The sequence below is a fragment of the Belonocnema kinseyi genome, chromosome 5 (genome assembly GCF_010883055.1).
Source record: "Belonocnema kinseyi isolate 2016_QV_RU_SX_M_011 chromosome 5, B_treatae_v1, whole genome shotgun sequence".
Taxonomy (NCBI): domain Eukaryota; kingdom Metazoa; phylum Arthropoda; class Insecta; order Hymenoptera; family Cynipidae; genus Belonocnema; species Belonocnema kinseyi.
This window is the reverse complement of record NC_046661.1, coordinates 144,681,642-144,692,335: the sequence shown is the minus strand read 5'-3', so window position 1 is coordinate 144,692,335 and position 10,694 is coordinate 144,681,642. Positions and strand designations below refer to the sequence as shown.

General features: G+C 33.1%; 1 protein-coding gene across 1 annotated transcript; it reads left to right on the top strand.

Moving 5' to 3' along the window:
* Positions 1-1,672: 1,672 nt before the first annotated feature.
* On the top strand, positions 1,673-7,094 carry LOC117173936. The gene is made up of 3 exons (XM_033362584.1): positions 1,673-1,738; positions 4,627-4,982; positions 6,942-7,094. Exons 1-3 carry the CDS (start codon positions 1,681-1,683, stop codon positions 7,092-7,094), a joined length of 567 nt encoding a protein of 188 aa, XP_033218475.1. The 5' UTR covers positions 1,673-1,680.
* The last annotated feature ends 3,600 nt before the right edge of the window (positions 7,095-10,694 follow it).

Sequence of the window (10,694 nt, the reverse complement as noted above, 5' to 3'; positions counted from 1 at the left end):
GGGTGGTGCTATGGCCAGCGATGGTTCGACGATCCGGCTGATCGCATCTCCACTCGCAGCCCTATAGCTACACGGGAATGTGACAGTAGATAAGCTAAGCTATATTTGGAGATAATCACCTGGTAAAACAGTTATCGGTCAGTTACCCACATTCGGTAACACGGTAAGTTATGTAGAGCATTGACAAGAATCTATAAACCAGCCAGAAATGTAAGTCACTGTTTTACCGAAAGAGTCTGCTGCAAGTTTTTCTGTAGTGGTGCTCTTGGGATCGGATATTTTTCTAAATTCCATAAGTTTCTAGAAATCTCTAAGATTCTTGCTCGTTTAATTTTCTGGAACTTTCCAACTGGTCGCTAAAAATTTATCGAAATGTTTAGAAAGGTGGAACGAATTCGTGGTTCGCTCAAGGAAGTGGGTGCCTACAATATCGATCTTGATACGCAAGTTTTATTCAGATTGTTTTAGAATTTCCCTCAGTACTTGAAACTTCTAGAAACATAGTTAGCCCCTGTGACCTCGGGGATTCTCAAAGCTTCTGGAATAGAAGTTTCTAAAAAGTTTAAAGATAAGAAGCGATTGCTTTTGAGTTTTTCTATGTCGTTAAACTTTCTTGAAGATCAATCGATTATGAATGCTTTTCTATATTTAATTTTTTTCTAGAAATTCTAACTGTGTCTTTGAAATGTAATAATAATTTATTTTTAAAATTTTCCATTTACGGTGAAAAACGTTAAAATAACCAAAAATTGTAAAAAACAATTGAAAATTTTTCAAAATTGTAGTATAAAATTTCGTAGTTTTGAAATCTTTTAAATTAAAGTTTTTCGAGTTCAAGCACTATCAATTTCACATTATTTAACTTTGAATGGTTTAATTTAGAAAAAATAGTTTTATTTCTTTTTATTTGTTTAGAAGTATATTCATTATTTCCAAATTTCATCCAATCCAAATCTTTGTTGATTTAGAATATCTTAGAATTAAAATTGAATAAATTCAAAACATTTTTTCGAATTTAAATTAAAAATGCACTAAATAATGGATTGTTTAATTGTCTATATTTTCCTAGTGAGGAAATGAAAAGGCAGTAGGGTGAATGCGCGCTTTGCTGGCGTGAATTGACCCCTAGTTTATAAATTAAACATAAAAAAATTATGCTGTATATTTTAGGCAAAAATGAATGATGCATGATTATCCACTCATCATTTTTAAAAATTATTTTTTCGAGTATATACCTTTTTAAATTCTGCCGACTTTTCTGTTCCAACCTTTGAACAATAGCTCATTTAAAAGAAAACAATTCATTTTTGTGTCACTGAGCACATTCTTTTTTCAACGTCCTTGCTATTTTGGGGAAAAAAGTATACACATTATACATTATTGCCTTTACGCCCCTCTTCGTAACGCGGCCTGGTATATTTTCTGAAATTTTTAACAATTTCTGATATTGTACGTAATATTGATACACAGCTGATGGATTCAAGATTACGCAATATTTGACGCACCTGGCAAAAATACACGCAAACAGTAAAAATCCGATGTAGTTTATTTCATGTCCATGCCTATTAATTAAAGATAACAGCTTATATATAAACCGCCAAACGCGGAGTTTATTTTCCACGCCATCAGTTAAAATCTGTAGGAAATTCTCCAGAAAATTTGCTTCTTCATTTTGGAAAGATGAAGACCAGCGTCGCTCTGCTGCTGATAAATACAGTAGCTTTATTTCAATCTAGTGGTGAGTGTAATAATCAGATTATTTAATAATTAATTTAAAATTGATAATTAAGTTGGATAAAATTTCAATTACGTTACCGTTCATCAAGATCATTATTTGTAAGAATACTTCACTTATCTATAACAATCAGCTCGCTTCGCAAACACATTCTCATCGCGTACCACGTGTGCGGCTAGCAAGTTTGTACACGCCTACACTCTATCCAAAAAATATAGACCTCAATTTTTTTAAAGATTATAGTTGAAATCTTAGCAGAAAAAGAATCTAAAACTACCCATTGGGCACAAATATCAACGAGGTCTTTACGACACCGTTACGACATATTTACGATCACTTTACGACATCCTATGCCCATGTCGTTAAGGTGTCTTTACGATATCGTAAATAAGTCGTATGACCTGACGATGCCTTTACGATATCGCAAAGACACTGAAACAACATGGACATAGGCTGTCGTGAAGTTGTCGTAAAGATGTCGTAATGATGTCGTAAAGACGTCGCTAATTTTTATGCCCACTGGGTATGGAACAAAGTACATGTTGCAAATAATGATTTTTGCCTATACTGTTACAATATTCGGAAATTTTCAGTCAATAAGAAATTATTTCCTGACGAATGAAAACTTAAAAAGTACAGTAAACTTTCTTCTATATCTGCGACCTTGAAACGTACAGGTTGAAGAAAGCTAGTAGTCAAGATATTTGTATCCAGCAACGTTAATTGATCAACAATACTCTTACTGCGAGCAACTTTTTCAACGGCGCACATGCCGAAAAGCGCGGATCTATTTAAAATCAATAAATACTATGACTGATAACACAGATAAATACACCTGACTAACAGTGTTTCGCGGTTTATTATGTCCTAGAACTGCTGGCCTATGCGCGCATGCATAAATCATAGGCATAAATTATTAGAAAAATAGAACACGTAGTGGGAGAACTTCAATTAGTTTGCGTGCCGTACGTGTGATGGCGTTTTAAGGGGAGTGTACACTTATCGGACGGCAAGTTATCGGACTTCTACTGTAGTAAGAACAGAGGTCATATTTCTTAAGTGCGATTAAGATAATATCAATAAACAGAGAGAAGTAGGTATACCTATTTTGCCGTGCTTACGTATACTTTCTTGAAAATGTATGTAATAAGTACAAAAACTCTCATATATTATATTATCTATACTGATTTTGAAGCTGGGTTACGCAAAAGTAATAATTAATCATGATCGAGAATTATTATTACCAAATTTATTTATATCGCACTTTGAGTGCAGCCCGTAGTCTGAACGAATTTTCGCTTAAAAGGGTGTCCACCTCTCGGTTTATTTCTGACTATGTTTTGCCGATGCCTCCTTAGTATTTTTAGCTAACTTGACTCGTTGACACACCATGGCTAAAATAAAGAATCGTATTTTCACGTGAGACAGCTTCAAACTTTAGTAGATGGATATTCGGTTCTCTTAAACGTATGCAACATGTATTTATATAAGTTAAAAAATCGTTCGTATTTAACTTCAGACAATAGCAATAATAGTGTTGGCTCATACACATGTGCGAAGATGACAATGCCAGTAAGGGGATATTGTACATGGATGGATAGAGAGATAGATGGATAAACGTTTATTTTTCGGCCTGCTGGCCCTCAAAAATGGTCTCGCTTACACTTTCATTTTTTTACAGAACTGCAACTACTTAAAACTATCTTACAACTATCTCTCGCAAATTACTATCCATCCATACCTTATAAATAATCCGCTCGCTTCTATAGCATAACATTTCTCGTTGCGCCTCGCCACGCACGCATGTTGCTCTTTTCTCGCTATGCCTCGCCTTACCAGCCTCTGCCTCCGTGGCTAACACTTAATAATTAACTAGTATTTACAATATTCACAGTTTTCTTCCATCTACTTCCTCTCCTATTTAAAATCCTTCCTTCTTCATTCCTCTTCCTCCTTTCTTTTCTTCTTTTGCATCCGCCTTCCCGCACAATTCACACATTTTCTTCTCTCTAGAAAGCCAGAACCTATTATAATTCTATATGCAACCGCATCTCACTCTCGCTATAAGTTCCTGACTTCCTTGCTCTCCTTTCTCACAAAAATATTGCGCTCTCTCCCTTGGCATAAGCCACACATAGTTCCCGTTAAACCTTGACTCTCTTATTCTCTCCTATCATTCTACTTGCACTTTCTTTATGTCATACTTTTGAACGAGCTCATAGACCTTTCTTCCTGTGCATCCTCCTCACTTCATTTCATTCCTTATCCCATGAACACTCCCTAACCAGCTTGCGGCGTATTCCTTGCCAACCCCAGTGTCCACTTTACATACCTCTCCTGTATCCTATTTACCTCCTCATTTACCTTCCACCCCCACACCTCTACTCCGTAAAATAAGACACTCATCACTAGCGAATCAAACAATTTTATTCTCCTTACAAAATCAGCTGCGAACAACCTCTTCCCCAGCCTCCACACCTGCTTCATCACCACACTTGGCCTTTTCACCCTCTCTTTTATGTGACAATCCATTCCCCTATTCCTTCGAAAAAGGAAGCCCAGTTACACAAACTTTTTCACCTCCTGTACCGATTTTCCCTTCTACTTCCATTTCCCTTCCTTATCTCTCCGACCTCCTTTCCTGAACACCATAACCTTCGATTTGTCCGCATTTAACTCTAACCAATTTTTGTCCAAGTATCTTCTCAACCTTTTCATCATCTCCTTTAAACCCTCTTCACTCTACCATAGTACCATAGTACCATTCATACTAAAAGACTACGTGATTTAGACACAGTCCCCAATCTGTTCAATAAACTAGGATGTGACACAACTAATATGAAAAAGTGGTGTCTCGTTCAACTTAATCCATTTCTAATGTATTTTTATAGAATTGAGTTCACAATCATCTCAGGATCCCGGAACTTCTAGTTCTGGAAGAAAAAATTCTCGAGCTTCTAGCTCTGAGAGTACAAATTCTCGAGCTTCTAGTTCTGGAACTAATCATTCTTCTCTAAACTACATAAAGGGACTCTATATTCCAAACGGTAAAGAAATATGGCTCAAGGACAAAATCATTGCAAAAGAGGAAGATGGTGTCTATCGCCCATTCTTGCACTTAACGGAATTTGCTATACTTCGTGCATTGCATAATAGGAAGAAACCATTTGATATAGGATTTAAGGTTGTACGCGTTACCCAACAAGAATGGCTAAATTATATCGCTGAATATGCTTCTAAACAAAAAGTAAGTACGCTTTAAAAACTGTAGAGTTCTCTTTTTTATGGCATTATTTTTGCGTGTATATTCATGTTTAATGTTTTACGAACAGATCTCGAAGGAGTTCGTGTATAAATTTATGAAAAAATAATCCAAATAAATTATAATGAATAATCCAAAAAATTCCATTCATGCAGTAGTTGTTTCAATATGTCATAAAAAGTATACAAGCTCTAAACTATATCATATTTAACATGCAGTGATGACATTTATTGCTACTAAATATCCCAGTGGGCACAAAGTTTGACGACGTCTTTACGACATCGTTACGAAATCTTTACGGAATCTTTACGACATCCTATGCCCATGTCGTTAAAGTCTCTTTGGGATATCGTAAAGACATCGTCGAATCATACGACTTCTTAACGATATTGTAAAGACACCTTAACGACATGGACATAGGATATCGTAAAGTTGTCGTGAAGATGTTGTAAAGATGTCGTTAAATTTTGTGCACGCTGGGATCATCGGAAAAAAATTGAAATAATTTTTTTTTGTATGTTTGTGAAAAATATGAACCAGCTTATCTGTTTAAAAGTTGTTTGGTTGGTACTGCTGACTTATTTGTACTCGCAATCTAAGAGAAAAAAAATTACTTAGATACTGAAGGAAGTCTAAATATTTATTCACCTCGTACCAAATAGAACTGCTCGTAAAAACACGTAAAATATTTTGTCTATGAAAGTGAAAAAAAAACTAAGAGTTTCATGAATCGAAGGAATTAGTGAATGACTAGTAAAAGCAATTCAGTTTCTTAAAAAATGATAAACTGTCAGTGGACAAAATATTCATCGCTATGTCATAAACAGATTTTTACTTTTTCAATTCCAAAATTGCAATTAAGTGTTAAACAGACTCATCAAAAATATTGTTTTTAATATTACTGTCCATAAAAAACGATAAAGAACTTTTGCTTTAAAACCTACATATCTTTCCTTTGAAATCGCTAGAACACTGTAGAAACCAGTTAAATTATCTTAAAAATAAAATGTATTAAATTTATTCCCTGAAGTCTTCTAGAAATCATATTACATTCCTTAAAAGTTGTAAAATCTCCTTTAAATATTTTTCTGGGCCAATAGATTGAAGTTACTTTATTTCGTAATGTTCTCTAGAAATCGGTTGAAATAGGTTTAAATCCTTTGAAATCTTTAGAAACCCAAAAATCTATTTAAATGTTGTGAAATTCCTCTAAATACCATGGAACGAGAGGGCGACATTACCAAAGCAGATCCTCAATTTTTCTGCTTTTTTCTGGTGGAAATTAAAAAAAAAATTTCCAAGAAAATAAAACTGGACGCTACATTGGTACTTTTCTTTCCCAACTTACGTCCACACGGAATTAGATGTCGCGCTGAAAGTTTGGCACGCTAAATAGAAGGCACAAGGAAAGGTGTCTCTCGTCCTAAATAATTAGAATTGTCAACGTTTTTTTTTGTTTAATTACTAATTTGGAGAAAACCGACCATGCTGTGGAACTCTGCAAGCAATTTTCAATGTTGTCAATGGGCTAGTTATGAGGTATATATTTATCAAAGTGGGACAAAACATCAAAAATCACACACGAACATTATACACGAATAATGCAAAAACTAATGTTTGTGATATTTCTTATTTTCATAAATAAACTTTTTGCTTCGTTCAGCCACTCGTTACATGGCCTTAATCATGTAATATTCTAAACATTTTTTTGAACAACTTCTTGATTTAAAAAAAAAAATCTTTTTTAATTTGTAAACAACAGGAACTTTATTAGCACTATCGTTACCAAAAAAGTAACTACTTGCAGTAATTAGTTAAAATAAACTAATTGTTTCTTATCACTGCTTGATTTAAACCAATGGTTTCACTTTAGTTCTACTCTAGACTTTTCTCAGTCTTATTGTAGTATCTGATACGAGCATTGAAATAATATATTTTTTTCAGAGGCCCTCGATACTTTATAGCGGCAGGAGCACGGTAATGGAGTTAACTAAGGCTAAACGTCAGGCTGTAGAGGAGTTGATAATGGAGCGCCAAAGGGTCGCTGCATTTGATGAACTATATAAGTTTGACAAACAAAAGGGCTGGCAGCAATAACGCCACTCTTTACGAGGCTCAATGGGGCGCTCAACATGCGTATTCTCATGATTTGAAATAAATCAAAATTTATGAAATTTTCACAGCATTTAATTTAGCTTCTTAGGACGTCCGCATCGTTCGCCGAGTCAACTTAGGCCTTTTGAAACTAAAGTTATTAACTGAAATTACTATTTAGTACCTTCGATATTCAGTAAGAACTCACCTGTCTTACCTAAATGTCCCAGAGCCGTTGCATTTTCTTCTTATTCATTCATTGTGTTGCTGTCCAATTGTTTATCTGCTACCGTTAGACCTTCAGCCTACCGTTAGACCTTCAATAAGGCACTTTTGAACTAACAATTACATTTTTTTCGGCCATACATATGCATTAAATTTTTTATTATTAGGACAGATGTCGAACATGTTCAGCCGGGATATGCAAAACTGCCCGCACTCTAACTTCTGAAACGAAAAAACGCAGAAGTTTCTTTAATTTTATACTTATAGCTTCGATGTGAACCTAACAAAGTTGAAAAATAATCATTTTTGACAAAATAGCGTCCGTTTAAAAAAAGTTTGATTTTCACCCAAAAATTTGCATGAAATTGTTTAAAAAATTTTTGTCCAGTTCAGAGAGGTTCACACAGAAGACAATCATTTCAACTATACGTGTATGCAAGAATAACTCAATCGGTCAAATACATTTTGAGTTATCTTGCGGGCAGTTTTGAAAAATATGAAACCGAGAAAAACGCGTTTAAAGATTTACATGTTGAAAAGAAGGCAGCATCGGCAGGCTAGCGACAGGCGCGCGGGGCGCCTTTTAGTTGTTAAAGAATGCAGCTGCGACTCTGAAACGTTCACAGAATATTTTTGGGACGGCTAGCTTCCATTTAGGCAAAAAAATCGATTTTTTGAAGCCGTTAAATAGGTCGCCCCCTTAAATACGTTCGAGTTGGAGTCACCCGTTTACTTCATCCAAGATGGAAGGGTCGACGGGTCGAACGGCCTGATTGGTTGACTTTTTTCTACTTGCGCGTGGTGGGACCGTGGTTTGTTGAGACATGAGTCAGAGCTGTAAGGTCTACTTGCCTATGTTTTCTATACGTATACATCAGGTCAAAGATATTAGAAACGTAGATGCGGTACGGGGCGTCGTAGTGGGGAATTATATATATATATGACATCACATTTTCTGCCCTATCGAGGTGCTGCCCTCATCGTACTACGAAGTCGAATTCTTGTTTTCTCATTCTTCGTAAAATATGACAGTGAAGCAGTAGAAAATTTTTTTGAGGTTAGAAAAGTTTCACATGTATGTATCGCTGAATTTTTTCAGATCTGAAGCAAAGATATTTATCTTTGTTTGAAGCTTGATCCAGGTTTTCGGTACAGCCTTTTTTTAATTATAAAAAAAATGTTCTCGAAAAGTCATATTTTTAATTTAAAAAAAAGTATTATAGAAAGACATTTCAAGATAAACAAGTGCTGAAATCATTTTTCTATGACAATTTTTTTTTAAATTGAAATAATCGCATATTTATACCAAAGAAACAACTTTTTTAATGTTTAAAGTATTTAAACATTATTATTTAAATTTAAAATAATAATTAAAACAAAATATATATCTGGATAAGATATTTTGGTTGAAAATGTATATAGTACTTTTTAAATCACAAAAGTTCTTCTGAAAAATCGAAATGTTAATTTAAAAACACGTGTTTTTATATATTAATTTGTTGGTAAAATTTTTTGTATAATTTTAATTTTAAATTCAAACAATAATTTTTAACACTTTAAATCTTAAACAAAAATTAATTTGATAACAATATTTTCTTATCGTAGTTTTAATAAATAATTAATCGTTAATATTATAAACTGTTCAGAAATTTTATTAGCTTTGGAATTGTATTTTTTGGGACAGAGAGTATTACCGAGCCGGAAATTTTATTTTTCGGGATATTTCAGCCGTCCCCATAGAATTACAGAAAATTTGCTCTAATTATAATTTCGGCGCTCGATCTTGTTAATTTTTTTCTACAGTATTATTAAAAAGAAATGTGTATGGAAATTTTTGATATCACAAAGTTAAAGATAATCTCAATTAAAAATTTAAAAATTCGCTGTACATCCAATTTTTATTCTTGGGTCTTGGCAATTTTTTTCTAATCCATTTCAGTGACTGGTAAACAGGGGTGATATTCTCTTAGAAAATAAGTGATTATAATTTGAAAAAATTGGGTAGGCTTTTTTGACATCTAGGTATGTAAAAAAGGTAAACTGCAGAAAATTTAAAAACTAATTTAACAACTATTTATACTCTTTTAAGATACCAATACAATTTACACAAGACTAATTGTAAAATTTGCAAATTTTTAGGCCCTCAGTTTAGGAACTTGAATTTTAACGTTAAAATTGCTTCATTTTCAGAATACAGCCTTATTGTTTGAATTTTCAGAATTTTTCGAAATTGTTAAAAGGCGAAAAAGTTTGAATTAAAATTTTTTAAATGCGAAAATAAACCATTTTCCATGTTCATTTGCAATCCAGCGAGTCACTTTCTTTCGCTTCTTTTGAAAGTCGATCTTTTTTAAGGTTTTTAAAACTCTTTTAAAAACTTTTTTTTAACAATTTTGGTTGTGATTTCTTAATAAAAGAATAAGTGCTATTTAGTCTCCAGAACAGCAATTTCTAAAATATTTAAAGCCTTAATAATTTAGACATTTTAAATTTGTAGTCTTCAGAATATATTGAATAATTTCAAATTCAAAGCTATTTAAATATTTCATCTGAATTTTTGAATGGAAAGTGTTCGATAATTTTAGATTGAAACCTCTCAAATTATTTTGTTACAAATTAAAATCATAAAACTTCAAGTTTTATTTCTTTTTTGATCATTTGCCCCCCCCCCCCACAAATTATTTTTTTTGTAAGAAAATAACGCCTGATTTTTGTAAAAATTAACAAATATATATTAAAGGTTTACTCAAGGTCACTTTTGTTCAAAAAGCTTGTTCCTGAATAAATTAACTCTTATTGTTTCCGATTTCGTTCTGTAACTCAGGGTAATTTTCTGTGAAAAAGATTGATTTACAAAGAATATTTGTCACACAATAGAATGGATTTCTTCGCCCGAGATGCAAACGTAAATTGTACTATAGTAAAAACAACTGGAAAAATTGAGACGAAAGCCAAATTTGGTAAAGAAAACAAACCTTTGTCGAGCTATAAATACTAAATTTATTCCTCGAAAGATTTAAAAAAAATCTCTTCGAAACACTTTTATTGCAAATATTTAATTGAAGAAAAATATTTGTTTTAAAAATAAAAATAGTACAATTTTTACATAAAATTCTTAAAATAAAAAAATCTGTGTGTCAAACCACAATCCAATCCGACTATTCTTTCAAAAGTTATCCGATATACAGACAACCACAACCACAATAACGACGACGTAGACGCCAGAGAGACAGACAGATACCGATGTAAAAACTTGTTGTTCTGACTCAAGGAGCCTCAAAACTAAACAGTGATTGATTTTACAAGGTGATTCTAGATCTGTTCAAAATGATATAATTTACATATTTTAACGTTAAAATTTGAACTAATTTAATTGCA

Excerpts from the sequence above, each read along its gene's own strand:
- LOC117173936 (XM_033362584.1), top strand. The coding sequence starts at position 1,681 with ATGAAGACCAGCGTCGCTCTGCTGCTGATAAATACAGTAGCTTTATTT. Across the intron at positions 1,739-4,626 it reads AGCTTTATTTCAATCTAGTG|AATTGAGTTCACAATCATCT; the intron begins GTGAGTGTAATA and ends GTATTTTTATAG. Across the intron at positions 4,983-6,941 it reads AATATGCTTCTAAACAAAAA|AGGCCCTCGATACTTTATAG; the intron begins GTAAGTACGCTT and ends TATTTTTTTCAG.